General features: G+C 41.1%; 1 protein-coding gene across 7 annotated transcripts in view; it reads right to left on the bottom strand.

Annotated features, from left to right (window-relative positions):
• Nucleotides 1-25,946, bottom strand: part of ctnnd2b (catenin (cadherin-associated protein), delta 2b) — a 209,564-nt gene that overhangs the window by 134,940 nt on the left and 48,678 nt on the right. For 5 of the 7 annotated variants that reach the window (XM_050032462.1, XM_050032463.1, XM_050032464.1 and 2 more), the window contains exon 3: nt 12,318-12,430. In XM_050032462.1, the coding sequence (XP_049888419.1) occupies nt 12,318-12,430 (113 nt within the window). Of the gene's footprint in view, nt 1-12,317; nt 12,431-16,301; nt 16,433-16,698; nt 16,910-25,946 lie in introns of those variants that run through there. The other 2 variants (XM_050032468.1, XM_050032469.1) reach the window with 2 other exon arrangements.

Genomic DNA, 25,946 nt, shown 5'->3' with positions numbered 1-25,946 from the left:
TTTTTTGTTTTTCCTTTTATTCAATCAAAACTTTAAAAGCCTTTTCAACTTTTCAAAATACCAGATGGTTCATCCGAGCTGTGCTCAGCATTCAGGGACATTGGCTGAGAGGTAGTGGCCTTTAACTAAAAGTCTGCGCGCGTTTTCACCCAGGCACAATGACGACGGCATAACCATTCAGAGCACTGGCATTTAGAGAGGAGCATGTAATGTGATTCCAGCTGATGCAGTTTATGGGATGATGCCGTTTATGATAGATGATAGAGAGAGAAAATAGAAAACACAAACAAACACATTGGTGATACTGAGTAGAATAAAGGTTTCATCAGGTAGACAAGGAAATAACCACAAATCAGTATTTTACACCTAGTTAGTGAATGTTCTGAATTGCATAGACTGTGTTTTGTGTTCTACCTCCCTGTTATTACTCTTCCCTAAATTATTTTTTAAGCACAAGTAAAAAAGACTAATTAAGGATTGGTGCAGGCGCTGCAACTGCATGCATGTAAGGCGAAGCTGGTCCTGATGGGATCCCACATGCAAATGTGTTACCATCAACTGCTACAGTTTTGCACATTGGACTTTTGCAAGTCTTTTGCACAAGCGTAATATACTCAATTGTTATACAGTGGTTAGCTACATTACAAATGTACTGCAAATTACAGTGAATAATGATGCAGCAGGTGCAGTAGCCTCTTACAGAAGTTGAATGAACTAATTAAGCAACATGTGGCTCAGTTCTAACCGACAACATTTGCCTGATAAATTAATTGATAATGTTCATAAATACTGTGCATGGCCGGGGTTCTATTCCAACCTGCTGCATGTTGTCCCCTCTCTCCCCCTTTAATGTTTATCTGTACTGTCTAATAAAGGCAGAATAGGCCAGAAATTATATATGATTTTACTCTGTAATCAGCCTATAGGGGGTTCCTACAGCTGAACAATGCAATGACAGAAGAAAAGGATTCATAGAATCCTACTCTCCATGTCCCAAATGATTTGAAGACATTTTAATACCAATAAAGGCCTTAATTTTAGACCGATTAATTCATTGCCTTTTAAGCCTGGTTATACGTTCCTAAAATCTCTGCAGAGATTTGGATAATGGTACAGGTCCACAGGTACCATCATTGTTCATCCCATTCCTCGTGCAATGCATTCTGGGGGCAGAGGTCTGGCCACTTTTGCATATCAGGATCATCCAGCAGAACTCTTGAAATTCTTGCAAAAGTTTTAAGCTGACTATCATCGATCAAAAATAAATACAAATTCAGCAGCTGCATGGACTCTTTCTCGCCTCAAATAAGACAGTTTCCAATCAAGCTGCCATGTTGTTCTGGTTTGAAATCCAGGAGCAGACAACAAGTGGCATGCCCATCAAGCATCCAATGCTGGGAACAAGTGTGACCCCTCGCATCCAAAAACGCCCCTGTGGACCCGTACCACGAGAGTATAATTAGCTGCATGATATATATGTAATTCAATCAGGAACACTTCAGTCAAACAAAACTATTTCCATTTGCAGTATTATATTTGGTGGTATGGCTCTGTTCTGGGGCCTCTCTGCCTGTCCTCGGGCCTGCACAGAAAGCCTTTTCCCTGCGCCTAAGTGGAAAGCATCAGGCGGAGAGAGCACACCTCTCCGCCCTTCCACGCGCCTGTGTGGAAAGCCTTAAGGGAGAGAGAGTACACCTCTCTGCCCTCCATGTACAAAAATGAGGAAAGCCTGAGGCACAGAGAGCAAACCTCCCTGCCCTTCCATGCACCTACATGGAAAGCCTAAAGCAGGGAAACCACTGTCCGAGAGTGATCCATAGCAGCTGCTGTCTATGCAACTACATGTGTTGGCTACAGTACCACAATGGATGACTGGTACACATGAATGTGGACTATAATATGAACGTATCGTGTTTCTACAATTAGATATGTTTTGTCACTATTGAACTTTAAAGCTACCTACTAGATTTGAAAATGTATAGCATTTGTTCCACCAAGGTCAAATACCCTTTCTCACAATGCTAACCAAAGTGAACATTGAGTTGGATCCACTCCAAAATTTAATGGGTTCTTCCTTACCCCATGCATTACCATTCAACCAAGTTTCATGAAAATTGGACCAGTAGTTTTTCTGTAATCCTGCTGACAAACAGACAAATAAACCAACAAACAAACTGAACTGAAAGCATAACCTCCTTGGCGGAGATAATCACTTTACAGCCACACATTAAACCAAATTTTAATATCCCCACATTCTGCAATAATCTACTAAATGACAGCCTCTCTATAAAACATGGCCTGTGTATAATTACAGCAGTCACATAAACTACAATGAGAGTGACTACAATTCTCAGTCATGGCAAAGCTACTGCACAAATTCAATCACACAGTCACCAGACTGACTCTGTTTTCCCCTTCCGTCAGACTGTCTCTCTCTCTCCGTCTTTCTCTCTCTGATCCTCTGTTCTCACCACCTCTATGATGCTTCGAAAAAAAATCCACAATCATATCTAGACATTCAGCTCAAACGTAGCTCAAGTGACTACAGCTTTATATTACGATGAAAACGACATTAATGCTATTGCTTCGCACAGGTAGCAGCCACAGTTTGCATCCTTTATGACTCAGCCAAATGCAGCAGAGTGCAGGCTCGTCATCCTGACTTTGAAATTCTCTTTTTTGGGTCTTGTTTGCAAACATCAGTAGCTAAACATAAAGTATGCAAAATGAATTAGTCTGTTACATAATTGACCTACTTTATAAGTAACTGTGACTGTGTCGAGATGGGATGGGTAAACTGCATAGTATGTTTCCTAATTTACAATATCACAGCTGTATTTATATGATCATTGTGATTATGCGTATGTGGCATCAGATGTTTTTTCTTGATTGTTTCTTGATGGGTCTATGGAACTTGTAGTAAAGAAATAAATAAATAAGCCTAGATGCAGACATGTGGCATTTAAAAGCCAATTTTGAGAAATGCATGCCTACAACAAACTTGAATCCCTAATGAATCAGAATGCTAAACACTGGCAGTGACAGTCACAGGTTTTTATGCTAAGAAATAGCATTCAGGACTGTGACAGGGCAGGTAGATCGGACCTACGTGAAGACAGAGGGCAGGTAGATGCAGAAACAGACAACATAGCAATGCAAAAACTGACTGAAAATTAAAGGCAGAATGATAGGGTGTCAGTTTACCTGAACTCTAAGCCCTTAACCCTATCCAGTTGTCATCCCCAATGTTTAAAGTCACCCTAACCTTACCCAAACCCCAAACAATTATCTCATAACTTGTAATCATAACTATACCTACATCCTAACCCAAACTCAGAGGGCAAAGCTACAAGATAAACACTTCAAAGGAGGACTCGAGCTCCACACGAGTCTAAACTTTAACATCACTAACAGCTGAGTTGCACCTGAGGAGCTGCTGAAGCTGTCTCCAACTGCCGGCATCATCTTAACTGTTCTCTGGTTCCTCTTAGCAAGGTCTTTTGATGCTGAAAAGATGCATTTTCATCACACTGCTAGCATGCCAAAGCAAACTATACATCAGTTAGAGCTTAGATTCTCTGCCCGAGCCCGAGCCTGGGCCGACCCGGCCCGCGGGCCCAAGCCGGGTCGGCCCAGGACCCCGGTTCCGGACATAACATGCACGGGCTCGGGCCGGGTCGGGCCAACTTTTTTGGGCCCAATCTAAGCTCTAACATCAGTTTACTTCTAAGTCAATACATCTTGTGTGACATGAGCGACAGATGACTCTAGGGTATAGGCGGCTGACAAGGCAACTGCAGACTGGGAGGAACAGCAGCTGAGTAAGGGAAATCAAATCAGTTTGGTAAAACATGACAGTTCAGATCAGTCTAATCTCCATCCCTTCTTCAATTAGCTGTCTTACTGACTGTTACAGTAGCTGTCATTCACCACCTTAATTTTGTAGCTTATTTACTTTGGACAAAGTTAATACATTGTTAACCTACGGCAGGAAGGTTTAACTGTTGACCTATAGTTCTAACAAAGTTATTCTGCAGGAACAGTTTATTTTCAAGGATGATCTCTTGTCATTTATGAGTTAAAGGAAAATATCCTACTTTCAGGTGTTGTTTTTGTAGTTTTAGTTCTGATTTCTTTTAGCTATCAAAAAATATTTGACTCACCTGCAAGACCTGGATTGTAAAATGTTTTGTCTGACTGGCCTGATATTGGCTGTTTGACTTCTAGAAATGTTCTACCCAGTACTATAATGCATTCTTCAGATTACCTCAGTGGGAAAACAGTCCTTCAAAGGACTATTAGGGACCTTTCTTTGAAAAGAGTTTTTCAATTCAATAACAACAAGTAATAGTTCTCAGTAAAGCTGCACCTCTCTGCAAACATGTCCGTTAGTCGGTGTTTGCTGAGGAGAAGCAGAGGGAGAGCCAGGGTGCTGTGAGTCTAAACTGGCAGCTGAGCGCCCCGACAGCTTCTGGGTAATGGCCCCTCGCTAGACGGGTCGCATTTTCCCGCCAGACGAGCGGCAGTGGGTCTCGCTGGGTGCTGTGGTTACAGCCAATGCTTATGCACACACACACGCTCACCACTCAGCAGCCAGACGAGCACAGAGCTGTGCATCCGATTACCGGACAAATGTTGCAAATGTGCACAGCCAAAAGAGGCAGACAAATAGCCCACCCCAGGAGGAGGCTTCTTCTCGGCCAGCAGAGTGGAGAGGCCACCACGGTGCCACCACAGCTCAGATATCTGTATCTGCTCGGTGTGTGCTTGCTGTCGGAGCTCCACTCGGGTGATTAGATAAAGGGACTGTAGCCAGGGAGCAGGTAAACACTAGGCAAAGTGAGGCACTCCAACAGAGCCAACAGAGAAAGAGATACTACTGTTGTTAGCTGGGGTGCTTCCTCCCTTGTTAAATTTATTCAGTCAAAATCAAAGATGGGTTACTTTGTGTCAGAGATTGTGAACCCATAATGTAGCTGGTTAAGATTAGAATCAGCCTTAAGCTTCAGGGTCAGTTTGAAAATGCGCCAAAACTTTGCTCTAAGCAAGACACCTAACCTGACTTGAACAAACAAAGCCAACTGAAACCACAACAGGGCTCAAAATAATCGCTCTTAAGTGCAGTATTGGAGACCAGCCCTCATCTCAACACCAGTCCCAAGACCACCTTTAAAGGTCTCGGCCTTGTCTCGGACTCGACTGCATTTTTACTCAGTCTTGTCTCTGACTTGGATAAACAGGAGAAGAGAGTGTTTAATAAAGATGGTTGAGTTGATTTCAGCTCCTGAGTGACACACATACATATAGTATGGAAATTAAATAAGTGAATAAAAATAAATCTTAATTTGTTTTTTTGTGGGTTTCTTCTGATCATTTTCACGAGTACTTATGGTTTGTATGCTCCATATTTTACTGTCCCTGTGTCATGCTGTGTGGGACTCGCACTGGTCTGGTCTTGGTCTTGACTTGGCCTCAGCGCCTCAAAGTCTGGGTCTTGTCTCGTTCGTGATACACCCTGGTCTTAGTCATGACTTTGTCTTGGTTAAGGTGAACTTGATTACAACACTGCTCTTAACTGTTCTGCCCTGGGAACCTGACCTCCTGTTTGGATCAGAAGGACCGTTGAAAATTTTGGAAGAGGTCAGATACAGATGGAGAAGACAAATAAAAAAAGACAGATTTTTAGTTAAAGATGAGAGAGTGAGCTAATAAGACAAAAGCCTTTAAAAGTGAATAGCAGGGAGACTGAATGACAAAAGAAGCTGGGGATGGGTAGAGGGGGAAGGTGAAACTTCAGTGATAGTTGACAAGACAAAAAGATTGGCTAATGTCATAACAGCTCAGAAATTAGGCATTTTATCTATTTTATTTGGGTAATGTCACATAAATATGTGGTATACTTATCACACACACACGTTGCTCTGAACAGTATGATTAAAAATACTGACTAAAGCAACATTAAGACCATTGATTCTAACTGCTGAAGAGACTGGAGTGAGAGGGTGTGGTTGATAATTGAGGTTAAGGGACAAACAGAAAAGAGCAGTGCTTCAAGGGTGAGAAATCACATGTACAACACAGCTATAATCACAGTAATGTCCATTTCCTCTGCTCATTTCCACCTCCTGTGTTGTCTAAACAAAGAAGAAGTACCTAAGTATCACTTGCAACCTTGACGTGAGGCGACTCTTCTCTTCTTTCAGCAGACAAAAACATTGTCTCTGTCTGATTGATAAAGCAACACACACACACACACACACACACACACACACACACACACACATTTGCAGTGGATTTGTGCTTTCTGAAGTGTTAAAGCAGCAGCATATGCCGTAGCAGACACTGTGACCTGTGGTGACTGATTAAAACTGGAAACAAAGGCAGAGCTGAAGATCTCATTAGCACCTCTGAAAGTCTTTATCTTGCACAACACAACGGGAGCAGATTCCCGAACTGCCGGCCCCCTCACAGTCACACAGCTGTACTTAACACTCATTCTTTACTCAACTTTTCTTTCTGTCTGACTATCTGGGGACAGATTTTCATCTTTTCAGGTATTTTATTGCCTACTTTTTAAAAGAGCCGTCAAATCATAATTTTAAATAGAAAGAAAGTCAACTGAAAGACTTCTAACTAAAAAACATAAGTTTTGGTTTTGGGGATTCCCTTCTTGTAACACAAGAAAACCTGTGTTTTCAGTAGTTGCAAGATGTCTGTATTTTCCTTCCTCAACTTACTTCTCAAGTTACATCAGGACAAGCCACACTGAACACAGTTACACAGTTCCATCCTCTATTGTTCTGCTTTTTTTAATCTACTGCAGGCATCGGCCAAGGTGTCTGAAAACCCCACACAGCCGTTGTATTGTCCCTGGACATAAAAACACTGGTTATGTTATATCTATTGTGCCTCGGTCTATGAACCAGTGGTTTGTCTGGAAGCAGAAACCAGAGCTGCTCCTTTAGGAAAGCCAAGAAGACAGCCGACGGCCTGTGGAGGAGTTTATTTAAAGAAACACAAAGACATGTTTCCATTCAGGAGCAGTTTCAGATAGTAGGCTATATTAATAAAGTATTATACTATCAATAATTACAAATTTAATGTTCTGTTTAATATAGTGATTAACGGACTTTGGAGAGAGAAGCGACTGAGTTGATCATTCTTGACCATTTGGATTAAACAGATAATATATAGAAGCAAACTAATCTCAGTTCAGGAATAAAGCTAGTTTGTGGATTTGGTGTTAATTTTTTTTTTTTTCAAAATTTAGTTTCCAATGCTCAGTGAATACTGTTCTCTAGGAAGCAAAAGTGCCTGGAATATAGGTAATAATAATAGGTATTTGGGTATTTTCAAGTACTTGCCCTACTACTTATTATCTACTTTTTTATGTTACACAACTGACAGCGCTAGCTAGCTATGACACACAGACGCACTGAATTTAAGTGAGACAGGCTGCTCTCATGCACTGTTTGTTTGTACACCTACAAAAAGTAATGCACCACATTTTTGTAAATAATCCATGTAATCATAAGCCAAAAATTTCTGTGTATCCCAAGTAATCGGGAAGGCTAGGATAACATGACCAATGCGCTTTGGGGAGTAAAGAAAGACCAAAAGTCTGTGTAGGAGGAAGGTTGGTGGATGGGTCAAACAACACAGGACACTCCCCCAGGAGACCGGTGTTTGGAACTGTGTGTTATTTTAAGGTGTTGTCACCAAGTTTGTCTTTCTTGATTAAACTTAAACACGTCCAACCATGTTTCTTTTCTGACACCTAACCCATGTAACCAGTCTTACATTTTCATAAGATATCGTACGAACCGTTGAGTGAATAATGGTAGCTAGCAGCAGTAGTGCTAACCTGGACGACACCAATAAACTAGCTTCTGCTAGGGGTGAGAAATGACCTTTACCTGCAGATACAGAACATGGTGAGCCAGACAGCTAACAAAAAACACATTTTTTTATCATGTAAGTCACCTTGCTAATGAAGAAAATACTGTACAGTGCATTTCAGCCATGCTACGCACTAGGGATGCACGATAATACCGACACATCATCGGGATCGGCTGATATTAGCCTTAAAATTAAATATTGGAATCTGCCAACATGCTGATAATATCGGTACGTCATCGGTATCGGCCAATATTGGCTTTAACATGAACTATCAGAATCAGCCAACATGCTTTTTCTTAATTTGAAAATGAATAAATGCCGAAATAAATATTACATACATTGAGAAGTATTGTTTTTCATGTCACCATCTGCTGGTGGGCCATCATGATAAAAGTATGCATGTATTATATGATGTTAATTCCACCACAGATCGGTCAAATGAGTTACTACCGTCCATCCCTATTTCATACTATGCTAACCTAGCTACAGAAAAACAGGGGAAATACAAGGAACATACAAAAATAACCTTTATAACTTTCTACAGCCAAAGTGCATTATACAACAAAAAAGCAAAAGGAATAAACTCAGAGCACTGCAACAATTGAAATTTTGTTTTCCTTTCACGAAGCTGCTGAAAATATAGGAAGTTCCTAGCTTAATTGCTGTGCAGTGCCAATACATCTCACCACAAATGTTACCAAGATAAATTCCTGTACGTGTCTTGTAGCTGTCAATAAAATGTTGCGCCTTCTGTTTGCCGGGACAAGCAGCGAGGACTAAAACTATTCAGAGCAGCAACAATACTAATGTTTCAGAGGTAATTGAACAATAAATCCTACATGCTTTAGGCAATACAAACTTCTAACATATTGCTTTGTTTGGCAAACCATTTGTCCATTTGGTAATTACCTCCAAGTCAAACAAAGTGGACGGCCTATAAAAAGCAATGGAACACAGTGTAATCCACAAGACGCTCTGCTCCTCACTAAATAATAAACCCATCTAATCGAGTTAGCAAGATGGCAGCCTTTATTCCATCTGTGTGCAGCTGTGTGATGAAGTGGAAGACGGGTGTTTTTGGACTCCACACCTCTTCCATCTCCCATGTTGCTGCTGTTTTAAATGGGGGCTCTCAATACAGCCCTGTGACAGCGTTGAAGAGCTAAATGCATGCACCAGTTAATTAGACTGGTGAATGAATCGGTTTTTAGACCATCTTTCTGCTCTTTGTTGGTCCGCCCCTCAAATTGAAACGAGAATTACAATGCCGGCAGATGAGTAATTAGTTTGAGACGGATGGAATCCCCGCTCGCTTAACGGAATCAAAGACGGGAAAAGATGATGGACTGTGTGCGTCTATTCGTGTATGTGTGTGTGTGTGTGTGTGTGTGTGTGTGTGTGTGTGTGTTAGAGAGAGTGGGACAGAGAAACAGAGACAGAGGCTTTAATCGTGTTACATTGTCCTGAGAGGCAGGCTAAGTGCGTTACCACTATTGTGTCAGCAGTGTTGTTTTCACATTGGGACTGGTATGGAATGTGTAGAATCTGCTCTTTGAGCTCAGAGCAGAGACGGAGCTCGGGTCCAAACTCAATCAGCAGCAGATAATATGACAGTCTCTTCACATTGTGAACAGTTTACTTCCTCTCATCACAAGAAAAAAAAAAAAGGGGGCCCTGAGCAAAACAATGGACTCCTGAGACGGCTGCACATTGTTTGTTTCTTTGTGAGAAGCAACTGCTGTTTTTAATGGACAATTAATAGTGTGTCATGTTTGCAAAGCTGAGGATTTGCTTTGTGCCATTTAGACCACAGCCAACATTCATTTAAACTACTAAAAGCAGCTACTTTGATCAACCTGGAGTGTTATACTGACGGGTTTGGCCCGATTTTGCCAGTAAAGAATGTAATTTTGCTCTCCACTGCACAAGGTCATATCTGTTTCTGGCCAATACAACATGCAATTATTAATCAAGACACTTTAGCTCCAACATTCAACTTTAAATTGTCGTATTCTATCTTTATTTGAAACACCCTCAGAACCCCAAAACCCACACATGGGTTTGAAAGTCATGTTTTCTTTAAAAATAAAATCACCAAAATCAGACCATTTATCATCGCCAGGAACTGTGAAAAACAATTTGAAAACAGATTTTTACATTTCTGATGGTCCATGAACACATCATCTGCAGCAAACATCATGAAATGTAATCTGATCTAAGTTTAAAATACTGATATTTCAACTCAATCATCTTATTCTTTGTCACACCCTAGCCACCCCCGTACTCTGATAAATACAGTCCCTTATACTGAATATATATCTGTGTATATGAGTCCATATTAAAGCATTATCTATATGAGAAATGATTTGATCATTATTCAGTCACATGATCATTAAATCCCGATGAACTCTGTGAGAATCAAAGTGTCAATCGGAGATCAGATTGCTTTCAAGTTCAAATCCCTCAGCCTCAAAGTGATCTCACTTTATTCCTCATGCGCCTCTGAGCTTAAAGGTGCTACAGTACGTATAGTCAATATGCAGTTAAGAGCTTCAGGATTGCAACTTGATCCCGTCAATAAACTTAACTCTGCCAGTGAGATTTTGACAGATCTAACTCCTTTCCAGCAGCACACATTACACATACAGTCAGGGTTATAAGAGGCCTCAAGCTGTCATCTCTGAGTTTTTCTTGTACTGTTTTCCGAAGATGACTGTGGACTGAGCAACATGTTTTAAAAAGTAATTACAAATAATTGCTTCGTGTCCCCTTCACCTCCCTGTTGTTACTCTGCATGTTTATTTTAAAAAGCAATAAGTGGAATAAAAATAATGAGAGCTGATAATGGCTAATATGTGTTCTTAAAATGAGGTTGGCTAAAATGAACATAATTACTGGAATGCCGCTGGATAAAAACAACTTGATAGGTAAAAAAATGTTTGTATGAACTGTAAAACATTTAATCCCAGTGGCAGAATTAGTGGGTAGAAAGCTCCAGTAAGAAGCTCCAAAATATAAAAAAAAATATAAAGCAATGATTTATTTTTTCATTACCTATTGATCATCTACAGTGTTGCATGGTCACAAGCCTAATTAACTAGCTAGTTAGTAGCTTGGCTAAGAATATTTTTAAGCTACACTAATGAATATCTTAAAATACCAATGGCTCAAATAACGATGGGTAATATGAGAGGGGTCGCTCTTATTTACAAACCCACAAAGAACTACAACCCAGGTCTTAGGGTCCCCTCAGCTCTACGGAGCATTTTAGCATCTTTAAGCTCATTGTTTTGGTTTAAGGACAACTGCAACTTTACTGTTTGGTTCACTCTGATTGGTCTGTCAGTCTTGTTTCAAGACGTAGGCAGTTGTTTTCATAAATAAAGCTCTGATAAACCTACTGCACACAACCTATCCAATACAAAACAGCACACAGACACAGTTAGCAAATAGCTGGTGGAACATTTAGCAGCTTAAGATTCAGGTATTTGCCTTCAAGCCCCAACACACCAAGCCAATGGTTGGCCATTAGTCAGTGTCAGGCCATTGGGGAGTGTTTGTCACCATAGTTTTGGTGGTGAATCTGTTTGTTCTAGTAGGCTTTTTTGGGCCAATTCAGCATGTTGAGTCGGTGTCAGAGACAGCAGAACCCATAGGTGAATGAAATCAGGTGTTCAGGTGCAGTGTTTTGGTCAAGACATGAGGCAACGCAACATTCGGCTTAAGTTGCCACAAGTTCTTTGATGTCATTTTGGTGTGTCTCAGCCTTTAGGAGTTGGTGAACTAAAACAGAGCTAAAAGAATAGTGAGCTTTTTAACATGTTGCCAACTTGATAAGATGATAATATGTCAACATTGTGCTAACAGATTGTACACAGGTAGCCAAAAAAATCAATGAATGCTGCCTTAAATTGGACACTCAGGTAATCTAACTAGTGAGATAGCTCTGTCTGAATGAACTGTGATGAAATGTATAATGAAAATACTATTCCTTCTATCATTTTATTTTACCTGAGGGCCCTGAGTTTCTCCCACAGCTTTAGGTTTTAAAAAGTATCTTTGAGTAGCTACCTGTTATTATACATGTTGCAGCTCTGTCAAATAACTACTGTAGAAGATGTGAGTGCAAGAGAAGGAATAAGATCTGGTGCACCAGAGGAATGCAGGAAGATTCTCTCTGTGGCCTACAAAGCAAACCAGCAGAGCTTTTGAACTGTGGTTTGAATCACAGGGGTGAATTTTGGACACAAATCAAGGAGTGTACCTCTAATGTGACCAGCTGTAAAGCCAGTCACCTGCAAGAGCACAGCTGAAACACACAGGTAGAGTGTACAGAAGAGGATCTGACAGGTGTGAGACAAACACACACAACACACACACACACACACACACACACACACACACACACACACACACACCTGATGCTAGTCATGCTTCCAGTCTCAGAGCCAAGCTTGCATCTCTCCAGCTGACTGGCAACGATCTGTCGTTCGGCTTCCAGCTCCCTGGTCAGACGTTCAAACTGCAACTCCTGGAGAGGGGAGGGGAGAGAGAGAGAGAATGTGTCAGCACGTTCTGTCTATTTATTTACTGCCACATTTACAGTCATCCTGAACATTATTTTGGCCCCGATGTCTCTGACACATTTTTAATTGTTGCGAAATGGACTCTGCAGTCTGTGGTGGGAAAACAGGCCAGATCTCACTGTGTCTGCCAGTTTCACGCTGCCAGATATTCACGGAGAAGAGTTTGATATGTCGCAAAACTGTGACACCAAACTAAAGCCATCACAAATGTGACATTTGTTATTCTGTGACGAGGAGACTCATAAAACAGAAGTTTTAGGATGAGGATTTTTGTTATTTAGATTCACATGTAAGCTTAAGTCTAATGCCTGCCTCTAACTCGCTAACTCTACACTCTAAGTGTATGGATCTGCATCCTGCTGTTACCACGTGGTGGCTGATATGAAGAGATGAGATATGGGAGGCTGTCAATCACATCGCCACAACTGAAGAATCTATAGCTGTAGTGTAGCGCCCCCTGAAGAAACATCATCCCCATACTGTTGGATGTTAATACACTCCTTTCTTTAAAATGTGTGGCCTAAATCTGATTCTATATATATCTACATACACATAAAACTGATGGATGGAAATGCACTTAGGAGGAATCTTTTTTTTCTTACCCTAAATCTCTCTTACTTATTTCCCTGTGAGGCTCACTCGAACAATCGTTCCAAGTCTGAGTCACCAAACCCTCTAAATTGTACAAACTAAATTTCTCATTTCAACTTGATTAATTCATGAGGAGATGTGCGTCCGAGAGATTTGGTCCTTAGTGAAGAGCCATATTTAAAGGCTGTTTTGCTCCAGGCAGATTTCATTCACAAAAGTGCAATGTTACACTATCAGGTGTTATAAGAGAGGGCGAGCACCTGGACAGCGATCTGAAGGAAGACCCTGAAGCAGCTGTCGGAGCATGACGATTTTCCTAATGTATACTGAGTTGTAAACTAACACCCACCACCCAACAACAGGGGTGTAGTACAAAATTCTGCACCCAATGCATAAGCTGTCCGTGTAGCACCATGCCCTTTCTCTTTTCCACCACACTGTCATGCACCTTTTGATTTTTTTTCTACAAAGTCGGTTTGCTTTCCCTCCCTTTTCTTTTGGAACCCTAAGCAGTCAGTCATTCAAGAGCCTAAGAGAGCTTTCACCGTTTTTTTTAAACAGGTTCAGTCTTTCGATCGATTTATTCAGCCATTTGTTAGTTAGTTAGTTATGGCACTAATTAATGAGAAATAAAAAACTGCAAACAAAACCCAACTTTTTATTTCAAGCTTTTCAAGGGTCCTCTTCCCACTGGGCTACTGGGTGATCAGTCCCATGTTTCCCCCACTATGACACCCCTGCTGTTTACTTGGATTTTTTCATCTGACAGTCCCCTTGGCCAGTGAGTCAAAAACTTAATTTTGGACACTAGCTGCTAAAGTTGCCACGCCAAAAACACTCCTGCCAAAAACAAAAACAAACAAAAAGAAAAGATATATTGTAAAGGCACAGGTAAACTGATAAGCCATGATGCACATCTCATTTACGTAGTGAAGACTTTTGGGGTTTGGTGATTATAATTTCTCAGTAAAATAAGTGCAGAAAGGCAAACTGCCTGTAAATAAAAAAATAAATATCAGAACATTGGCAATTGCAACAAGATCTTTTAAATCATTTGCATGTGCTATTTAGGAGCAAATCTCTTCCTATGAGTGGTTCTTCCATGCGACCCATTGTTTTTATGCCTAATTTATGCTCTTCAATGTGCGATGAATAACCACCAATTAACAGATATGCAAACAAACCAACTGCTAATTATAGTATTCATGTCTGCTGCTGTGATCATTATAGCTGATTAAACATAACTGATTTTACTAATTTGTAAAAACAAAACAAAAAACTCCCACATACAAATTAATGCATTTGGATTGTAGATTGTTTCATCAAGTGAAGAGCACATGGTGCCTATACACTGGAGCACTGGTAGTGGAATTATGATTTAGATCTTAAATTGATATCTGGCAGTTTTCTGGTGGGGTTCCAGATAGTAAAAACGATGGGATTATAATAAATCATGTCAGAATGGGAGTCATAATGGATCAATGTTTCCCGGTCGGCATTTGGCTACAAAGGAGCGATTCTGAAAGAGATCTGAGCTCATCGAAAAGCTATAAAATTTTGACTTTAAATCTGATGGATTTTCATATATCCATTTGGTTTGATGGTCAGTTTCTAAAGTCTGAAGTGGAACTGCACACCACAATAATTCTATGTGTGAGGGCCTTTGAAGTGACACAAGCACATAGACAGTGAATGCATATGTATTCCCTTTTTACTAATCTGTTTCATGTTTTCTGTAATCTGACACTTTGAAAAAACATTAAACTATGTGCATGACAAATAAGCCTGTTGCATATCTAACACAGAGCCCTTGTGTAGTTTCCAACCAAATTAAGCTCCATACATTCAGAAAGCAATTACATGTCATTACAAGTGAATACAAAATTGGAGTGCTCTTTCTGCACAGACACGAAACAACTCAGCTTTATAATAGTTTTAACATTTGAAATGCCCTGAAAATAAAATACATTTCCCAGTAGGAGAAAACATTAATTTTATTTATAGTGATTACACGGTGTGTATTTTCAGTTTAAGAATACTGACGGAGAGCAGAGTGCCGGTCCGTGGGAGCTTAAACGCTGATGATGCCTGAGGCACCTTCAGGCTTCCCACCATAATGATACAATTTGATTATAATGAATCATTAATGTAATAAGTTAACAAATCAAATTGAGAATTTCACTGTAATTATGCACCGTCTCCTTGTTATTAATGGTAACTGGACACACATGCAGGCACATGCGCGTGCATACAAAACATGTCCGCTATACTATTGGCTAACATGCACACATGCACAGAAGCATGCACAGACGTAAATGCATTTGCATGGATTCTGCAGCTTTGAAACTGATTGGAGAACACACGACTTGTTGCTGTGACATTGAATGAATATAGAGACCCACTAACAGTGTCAGGGTTATAGGAAATTTCCCACTGACTTCATGACACAGATGCTTTGTGCAACTGCTAAACGGCATATATGTTCTGCTGTGAAACACTAATGTAACTTCTGTCAGTGTGGAAAATCTTGTGAATGCAGAACAGTCTGTTGATGCTGTAGCGTTCACACACACACACACACACACACACACACACACACACACACACACACACACACACGGCTGTGAAATCTCTCAAGTGTGAATACTGCGAGAGCAACATGCGATCTCTTCCTAACTTCAACATGATGATACATACATGTGTTTACACTGCACTGCAGATGAAAACAGAGCTGCTCAACAGAAATAGTGACAAAATAAATTTAAATAAATCACCTGGCTACATCGTCTGTGCTGAGTTGGCCGTATTCCCTGAGCTGATAATAAATCATTTTTGAAATGGATGAAAATAACCCCTTTCTAGCGCTTAGTGGCCTCAGATCAATCATCACGGTGCCAAACTTTTAGCATGAAGCTAATCACGTGCAAGAAACACATGGATGATTTCAGAATCTATGATCTCATTCCTTAAAGGCTCATTTGAAGATAAAAGCTGCAGGTAATCCTTTGATGCAAACACAAACCAGCCACTCGCTACAAAGCTACTAGAAAGCTGCAAGAAATTCTGTCACACAGAGTTCAGAAACTGCACTCAAACAACTCTGCATGCAAAAAAAAACAAAAAAAAAACCTGCAGGCTTTTCCCTGTGTGATCTGACTTTTTGCAGTCAAATCAATCTAAACACCCTCATCAGCTGAGAAAAAAAGATGGGGAAAAACAACCTACTTCGACGCAACATCTCCACAGCAGATGAAGGCAAAGATGAAACGCTTGTGTTTTCCTTTGTTTGTTTGCTTGTTTGGCGCTGCTACAGCTGAGAGCATAGAGGCTGAGTGGCTAAGCAAGCTGACTAACTAGCTGGATGGCGAGCCGTGAGAATTCAGTTGTAAGGCTTCTTGAAAACATCCAAACAAAAGCGATTGCTCCCTCCTCCACCCCCCCTCCACCTCCTGCCCCTCCGATCTCTTCTCCCTCCAATTCAGGGCTGACAGGCAGACACCTGTTACTGCAGAGGAACAGGCAGACACCATGATGGAATTTGTTCTGAAAAATCAAGAACCAAAAAGCCGCCAAAAAAGAATAAAAAGAGAAAGAGAGGTTTAGAAGTTGTGAGGACACATACCTTCACATGGACCATACTTCACAGAGAGACATCAAATCACAGAGTATCCCGCTTTTCTTTGCTCCCCTCTGGTCAAAAAGCAACAACAACAGTCCCTCTCCCTCCTCCACACACACTCATCTGTCCTGGGTCAAACACAGCAAGTGATAGAGAGAGAGAGACAGAGAGAAAGACAGAGAGGGAGACTCTAGTGTCACTTGAGCTGACTGCAACTCAGCCCCTCTCTCTCTCTCTCTCTCTCTCTATGTCTATGTCTCTTTATCTCTTCTTCCTCAGGGGCCATGAAACACACACTCACACACACACACATACGCTGTTCACTGAGGCACAAAGGTCCCCATGGCAACGGAGCATTTAGAAGCCCCGTGGCATTATTTATGCAACGTTGCATCACAATGGGCCCTCCCACCGGCCGACCCTGCCAAAAAAGCCCGCCGCTCGCCACTCACTCTCTGCCTCTCTCACTCTACCTCTCTCCCTCTCTCTCTGACCAGACCATCTGCACTCCTCCCTCTCCTCCCGCCTCTTCCCCCCCTCCAGCCACCATCACTGAAAAGCAAAGGGAGGATATTAAGACAAGGGGGGAGCCAGGAGAGACAGAAGATGGATGGGAGGCGAGATGGAGGGAGGCACGCACACTCAAAACAGTGGACTCATACCTACACACAAACACACACATGCCCACACACACTCGCAGGCTATATCCTCATGCCTTCACACACACTATGATCTGCCATGGTGAAATTCAACAGGTTGATGTAAGGAGCGTATAAGGGCGAAATAAACCACATTAGCTGGAGTAAGTTCAGAGATAAATGCCTGATCTCCTGTCAAGACTTTTTTGGGACTATTGGCTGCTTTTATTTGCACAGACTGAGAATGTGAGAGTATCCATCCATCCATCCATCCATCCATCCATTTTCGTCTGTTCTACTTTAGTAAGAAACAAATTACACCATGTATGTGTTTAGGGTACAGTCACACCTAAGTGAACTTAACGTAGGCGGATATTCGCTTCCCATTCTCTTCCAGCTTGGCCAAATAAAACATTCCCTTTTAGTGACAAAGCAAATTTGCATCTTCACATCATGTGGAGTTTCACCATTGATGTATGGAAAGAACTGGCTTACAGCTTTGGAGCGGGACCCTGGTTATTCCTATGGAAGATGCTCAGTGGCACATGAAGCCAAAAAGTTCAGCTGCAGTGTATAAAATGACCTGGATGATATAGGCAATGCTTCTGCATTACTGGGCACATACAGTAGGCATACTAGAGACTTGACCATGCTGGCTACTTCCAGTTTAGCGCTAATTTGAATGGGGATAAAATAATTTAATTGTGCAGCTCTTCTAGACTTTCCAAATGTAACTGGACCGAATGGATCGAGTTCTGATGGTAAAGTGAGTCATTTTGCGGGGTAAATCAATTTGTATTGATTTACAGACATCCATTTCACATGTATGTCTATGGTAAAAGGTCTTTTTGTGCCCTATGGCGTTACATGATGGACTCTGCAGTTTTTATACCACTGTTTGGACCCTACAACAATTGGCTTCAAAGCTCGGTGCAAGTTCAACTTTGGTGAACTTTGACAGGCGAAGACGCAGCCTCAGCGGATAGCAAAGAAGTATGTGTGGAGGAGACATTGATTGTGGAAGATTATGGAAAACAGTTGTGTCAAAGTTCAACTTTTGTGAACTTTGACACAAAAAGTTGACCCACTGACCAAAATCAAGCCGTCTTAACAGCAGAGGGAATGGAGAGCCAGAGAGGGCAAAAGAGACAAAATCATCATATTAGCTCTTTCACCATCGACCTGTTATAACATTCCTCTGCCAAAAATCTAAACTGTGTTTTTGTCCAGCTGATGAAGGAAGAATCTCAATTGCAAACTGTCACTTCCCCAGCCAGCTAACGTGGTGCACTATGGTGGCTGGCTAGTGCTGGCAAGTCCCTGGCTCGCTAACATGTTACCAGTTAGCTCAACAGCTACAGGGGTTCACCAACCAAGAGAACTATGAAAGGTTCCAACTAGCCCCCAAGATGGCACTGAGAACTATGCTTACTTGTTTTTAATATTCAAATTAACATCTACACAGGAGCAAGTGAATCATTAAACAAACAACCATGAGAGAAGCTTCACATAAAAAACAAGCATGCAGAGCCGTCTCTTACCCAGATGCAATCTGACTCCATATTTGAACCCATGGCTTCCCAACAGGTGCCACAGTCGCTTCCTAAAGCACCAAGAAGTCCAGTGGAAAAATGTCCCCAGCCTGTTTGAAGTCTTTTCTTTGTGTTTGCTTTCTTTAATCTGACGTGTCCACTTCCCACTCCCTTGATCCCACAGTCCAACTAAACCAATAACGACAGCCTGGCAAATACATGCTGCACATGCAAAGCTCCAGCCTCCAGTCATTTCTTTATTCAAATTTGGATTGGTTGAGTTTACACGGCTGTTTGGCTGCAGACTGACTGAACGCAGGTTTAATCACAGAGATAAATGGGCCATCAACTGAATGTTTGGCTTAAACTAGACAGATCAGCTTGATCAACTAAATCTTCACTGTAAATCATGTGAAACACCAGAAGGGAGTGGTGTGAGTGTGTGTTTTTTTTTCACAAGGGTTACAACATCTGCTCTACACACCCTTTGCTCTGCTCTGCCCGTGTCTGTCTCCAACTTTAGCAGCGGCTGGTTTGACCACACAGATGTGAGTGACAGGTAACTTGACCACAGTCTTTATCTCTGTCAGCCAAGCTGGATCAAATCCTGTCCTCCTATTCTTCAGGGTGGTCAAAAGGGCAGCAGCTGACGTTTCTGCATCAAGCTAGCCATCACCTGCATCTGCGAGGTCATATCAGCCGCTGTTAAAGTAGTGCCCAGTAATCTGAACTTTATGGTAAATGCATTGAAGTGGCCCAGGATACGCATGTGACTATGTCCGCATTCCCAAAATCAGATGTTAACACAAACATCACAAACAAATATATATAACAAAATATATATATGGAAATAACATTGACTTGATCATAATAAGGAAGTATAAAATATATGTTCATGTGTCATTTACAAATAAATAAATCCAACTACCTTGTGAGAGAAAATCACTTCTTGATTTGATTTAAATTTTGAAATCAATTTTGACTACGTAAATCAAAATCACGCATTTTTACTGTATGACTTTTAAAATATTCCCTAAAATTTAAGTCCCAAGTTTGTGCACCTTGAAATCTCTACATTTCTAAATACTTGAGGTGTTAACATTGTGAAGTTCAGCTATATTTCCAGAGAGCACAAGCAAAATTCAGAGCTAGGTAGTTAAGAATTTCTGACTTTTTCCTTTAAAATATCACATCACATCGTGATTTCAGTGAAAAGCATATATTAGTAATACACTTAAGATTAAAAAAATATGATGTTGCGCTGCCTGTCAAAAATTGACAAGCAGCACAACTGTTGGAAATGACTTGAATGCTAAGAAAGTGGTTTATTAAAATTACAAAAGAAATGAGTACTGCTCAACATCAGCACGTCCATCATACTGGTAGAAAGACACACTCGCTGGTCAATAACAGCTGCACATGAGTGTGTGTGTGTGTGTGTGTGAGTAATCATAGCTCGATAAGCAATTAAGGGAAAAGGACAACAATTAACTACATCTTAATGAGCAGGTTCTACAATCAAGTGCTTGTCAACTGATTGCATTACCAAAGATTCAGCTCCAATCTGAGCCCATTAATGGAGACAGAGGAGAAGACAGATAGAGAGTTAGTGTGCAGCCACTAGCTTACAGGAACAGGCTGGCCCCTGAAAAGCCCATTAAAGCAATTAGTAAAGTAAAATAAATGACTGTAGGACAGTGGTGGGCTGCATGGGGAGCAAAGTTGCAGTGTGTGTGTATGTGTGTGTGTGTGTGTGTGTGTGTGTGTGTGTGTGTGTGTTCTAGCTGTAACTGTCTCCCCCTCTCTCTCCAGTGTAAAGCGGTCTAATTGTGCCCCGTGGTGTCCGCCTGGCATTTAGTTGTTTCAGAGGAGGCCCTGTTCGATGAGAAAATGTCACGGTGGCTGTATAGCTAAGACCACTGCTGTCTGGAGCTATTGTTTCAGGCCGGAAAATTACTAGGTACATCCAGTTGGTAACAAAGTTGTCCCGGAGGCAGAGGGAAACAAGTCAACACGAGAAGGTGGGGTGTGATAGAACGATAGACACCAGGGGAGCAGGGGGAGAGAAGTGAAACGAGATAAAGAAGAGGAAAACTTCAGCCGACTGAAAAGCAGCACGGGGGAAGACAGATTCAAGGAGATTTAACGCTCTCCGGATACCAAAACTACTTAAATGTTCATCCCAAACCAGACAGATTTGTCTTGTTTCCCGATAACTGTGGCTGTAGATCCGAGGTTTAATTCCTCTCCTCACTACGGTCTGTGTTTCCATCCCCCCTGTGCTACAGCACTGAAACTGGTCTTAAGCACAGGGTTAGAGACATGATTTATGAGCAACTGTAAAATATTCAGTGTTTTTGTTGAGCTTATTGTGCCGCAAAATTAAAAAAAAAATCCTGTTCACCCAGCATCAAGGTAAAATTGTTTATTCAAACTGCAGGGAGAATGAAAACCTCGAGGATGTTTAATGCTCAGGGCCGTGACACATGAAGTAAACATCTAAAGGGTAAGAGTTCTCTGGAGTTTTCTTGACATTGTTGCTTTAATCACATTGAAACACCTTGTGGCCTTGTTATTTTTGTCTCAGTTTATTGCCTGTTGCTGGGAGGATCGCCAATTGACGTTCTACTCCCCAAAAACCACATTGATATCTGTAGGTGCTGTTTTGGAAAAGAGGGAAAATGAGCAGCCCAATAAAAGCTTACTGTCCTCAGTCTCACTGACTGCAATCAAGAACAAATATAAGCATAGGACATGTACAGGAGCTGAACCACTGTAACTCTCTGTACTTGTGGACTTCTAAAAATTATGAGACATGGCCCATGTGTTCCAATTCATAAGTCCAGCTCTTATCAAGTACAGCACGGTCCAAGTGACCAGAGGTTCTTGCTCCACTTGTTTTATTGTGGATGCTTTGGGAACTTACTTGATTGGTCTTGGGGGTAAACAAGAATCAATGTGTGTAGAGCTGAAAGAATTTATCGTCAACTGACAGACAATGAACAGATGACTATTTTGATCATGGATTCATCATGTGAATCATTTTGTGGGCTAAAGTGGCAAATATTTGTTTCAGTTTTTCAAATGGGAGAATTTGCTGCATTTCCAGCTCCTTATATGTCCATGCAAAACTTTGATTAAAAAAATAATAAACATATAGAAACTGAAACAAATTTCACTGTCATGTGAAACTGTGTACATAAAATACATTAGGCATAACAATAACAAGTGTATCCCTTGGTCACTGCACTTAAAAGTGTGTAAATGGATTGACCTGCATTTGTATAGCAGCTTTATAGTCATCCGACCACACAAAGCGCTTTTTACACTACGAGTCACATTCACCCATTCACACACACTTTCATACACTGGTGGCAGAGGCTACCATACAAGGTCTGGAGCAATTTGGGATTCAGTATCTTGCTCAAGGATACTTCGACATGCAGACTGGAGGAGGCGGGGATCGAACCGCTGATCTTTTTATTGGTGGATAACCCGCTCTACCTCTGAGCCACAGCCGTGTGGCTGAGCTGATGACATCAGCTAGAACTCTCTTGACCAGATCGTAAAATAGGTGTGCTGAACGCTCCCATAATTTGGACTCCTGTGTTAAACAAGCCAAACCTGAATAGAGTAATGTTATCAATTACATACTCATTAATCAAAGTAATAACATGACAAATGACTCAGCAGCAAAATTAATTAGTTTCATTACTTGTTACTAGGGCTGGACTATAAAACAGTCTCAAAACAGAATGTATGTTGATAATGATGATAAGCTTTGGATATTCTTACTTGCTACGAATAAATCTAACAGCCTAGCAGAAATAAATGTGACAACAGCCAATCAGTCTGCAGCTTTTGGCTTGCACATCAAAGTACACACCCATTTCCTACTGCAAAGCATAGTTTGAGCTAGAAAGCTCTAAAAATAAGAGAAGAAATAAAAAACGGTGAAGGGCGCAAAAAGGACGGTGAAAGTAAACTCAACTCCTCCAAAGCTGAGGAAATAGTTGACAAAATAGGTAACATGACAATGGAAGTGGTTTGGATATCTCAAAAGTGACAAAGCGAAAATATATCTCAAAACAACATGTTCTCATCTCATTGACTTTTGATTTCACACGGGATATGAACAGTGGGCTCCAGGGTGAAACTTGACCCCACCTTATACAAACTACAATAGTTGCCAGCAGCTTCAGAAATTGCCGTTGGTGACAAAGAATGTCTCTCAGCGCGTTGGTGTCTGATGCTGACATCCACTAAAAAAAGCAGCAGTATTTGACGAGTCCGGTTATGGCTGGTGGCGTCAGAAATAGCCGCCAAACGGTGCTTATCACACTGCCACTAAAGTCTCTGTACATCAGTATCTGACGACAAATTATTGACAAAGCGGTGGTATTTAACGAGTTGGGACTGAGAACATATGGTTAAAATATGTCGCCAGTTGGTGCCAACTAAGATGGGAAAAACAAAAACTGTTTTCCATTCCAAAAATGGACCAGTGCAGGACTAAACTCCAGTTCCTGCTCCGAACAAACGCATCCAACAAAGAGAGGCCAAACTGGTTTCAGTCCTCAATCAAACTTCCAGTGAGATGACGAACAGGTCGACCCCTGATTTGTCAAAGTAATAGAGCAATATTGAAAAAAGTATTCACATGACTGCAAGTCTTTAAAAATCTGATGATTTGACGATGTGTGCCCAACACTGGTAAAAAGTATTTTAAAGTCTATCCATAGCAGTAACTGTTCTCATACTAAAATAATATTGTACAGTGATGACATTTGCAGAATATGACATGCTCAAACCCAATACAATATGCTACTTTGAAGGATCCACAAAAAAGGTTCACATCAAATTATTCATGCTGGAACCTTATTTGCACACATCTTTTTCAAAAACGTCAAAGAAATGAGTCTCCCACAGAAGCTACACTTTGATCACAGATGACTATTAATATGCAATTTTGTAAATGTATAAGAGATAAGCTTTTACTTTTGACAGACTTCAGAGATAAGAGAGAGGACCAAGAGTCAGGCTGCTGATTTAGCTCTGCAGAAACTTTGCATTGTTGTTCTGGGCTCCTACAGTAAGCTCCTAACTTACATGCCCTCTGCTCTGTTGCCGTGGCGTTCTGCACTGTCATGATCCACGTATATGATTGACTGTCTAATAAACTGTTTCAGTTTGTGATTGGTTGTCAAATACCATGCTCAAATCCAAATCAAGCTGCGCTGTTTAAACATGTAAAGTGTGTTTTTGGTGATGGTTAATTTGTTTGATGTGAGTCATCTTGAGACCTTGTTATAAGAACTAGAGACTGAAATCTGTGAGTGTTGCCTTAATCATACAACAACTACATCTTCAGAGTTTAAATGTTCTGTATGTGTGGAAGGAGGGGCTGAAAAAAGGAGGAAAAGAGTGGAAATAAAACTGATCCTCGGTGTTCACTCATGCATGAGCTGAAATCCTGGCTCAGGCTACATTGCAGCATCTGTCTCTTTCTTCATTTGCCTCTAATAAAATAATCAACATCTACCACTAGACTCGTGCTCATCAGATAAAAAGTATGGCATCTTTTCCTCTGCAGAGTCAACCGTCTGCTCAGCTCGATGCATAATATAACTCGCAGGGCTGAACTCTTAAAGTCAAGTCTGGAGTGCTGGACTCAACTCTGCTACCCAACGGAGCCTGTACACACACACACACACACACACACACACACACACAATCTCACTTGCCTGTCAGTCCCCAGTCAACCATTTTTCCCTTGCTGTGGCAGGTAGCAGAGAGAGAGAGAGCTGACAGTAAGACTGAGCTGCCAAATGTAAGAAACCACTGGCCCTTTCCGAGCCCTACTGCCCCTGTCACTGCTTTCCAGTTTGAGCAAGACAGCTTACAGCCCCAAATGTGACACTCTGAAAAGGGCAAAACACACACATGCATGCAAATACATATGCACTCAAATGCAATATCAAAATTGATGGTTAAAGGTGGAGTCTGCAGTTCTGGAGAAAGACTGTTGGTATTTGAGCTCAACACCCAAACAAATACACCCCCTCCCCTCTCACTCCCACCGCATTTCTTTTTATACATCCATGGCCTTTCCCCTGTCCTGTGCACAAGCATGAACGCCCCCTGTTGATAGGCTGGAATGGTGTTGTGTAGTTTAGTCTGAGCCTCTTTGTTTGTTTCCCACTTTACAGAGCTGGGGCTGTGTATGAGGATTTTTTTTTTTTTTTTGCAGCACACACAGAGAACTGACACGTAGTGAACCATGAGTAGATATTTTATGGAATTTAATAGAAAGTGTATTGGGTTAGAATCGTTTAGTGCATCTTTAACCTAACCACCCCTCTGTACATTCCAATCATAGCTTTGCAAACAGTGGAAAAATGGTGGGGCAAAAACTACTCTGGACAGATGCAAAAGCAGAAAATTACACAGATTTACATAATACATGATTTCAACGTGTCCACACAATTTAACACGGGTGATAATCTGATTGAACACATACCTGTTCTCCTAAACTCTCTGTTGCTTGCACTGTCAATTTGAGCAAGCCTGGTTTTACAGTGTTGTCTTGTTGTTTTTATGTTTGGTAACCCTCTCAGAAAGATGCCTGAGATCCTGAAAGCCTTTTCTTGACCAGGTACCATGCCCTTTGAAACATAAATAAGAAGCAAAAAAATGTGTGCTGTAGAAGATAATCTACATTGTTCATGGGGACTGCAGTTTGGGGCTGGACAATATTTTCATTTAATGTCAATATCATGTTATGAGATTAAATATCTTACTATATAATGACGAAAACTCTGTCTGTCTGTGGGTGTGTGTGTGGATGTGTGTGTGTTCCACGTTTTTCTCCTCACTGACTCAATCAATCCATGTGAAATTTGGCACAGTGGTAGAGGGTCATGGGAGGATGCAAATGAAGCAATATTATATCAATTGGCCACAGGGGGGCACTATAGCGACTGATTGAAATTGCAAACTTTGAATGGGCATATCTCATGCCCCGTATGTCATAGAGACATGAAACTTTGCACAGAGATGCCTCTCCTCACGAGGAACAAAT

The sequence above is a fragment of the Epinephelus moara genome, chromosome 21, assembly GCF_006386435.1.
Source record: "Epinephelus moara isolate mb chromosome 21, YSFRI_EMoa_1.0, whole genome shotgun sequence".
In the NCBI taxonomy this organism is placed as follows: domain Eukaryota; kingdom Metazoa; phylum Chordata; class Actinopteri; order Perciformes; family Serranidae; genus Epinephelus; species Epinephelus moara.
The sequence above is the reverse complement of the archived record's forward strand: the minus strand, read 5'-3'. Positions and strand labels throughout refer to the sequence as shown.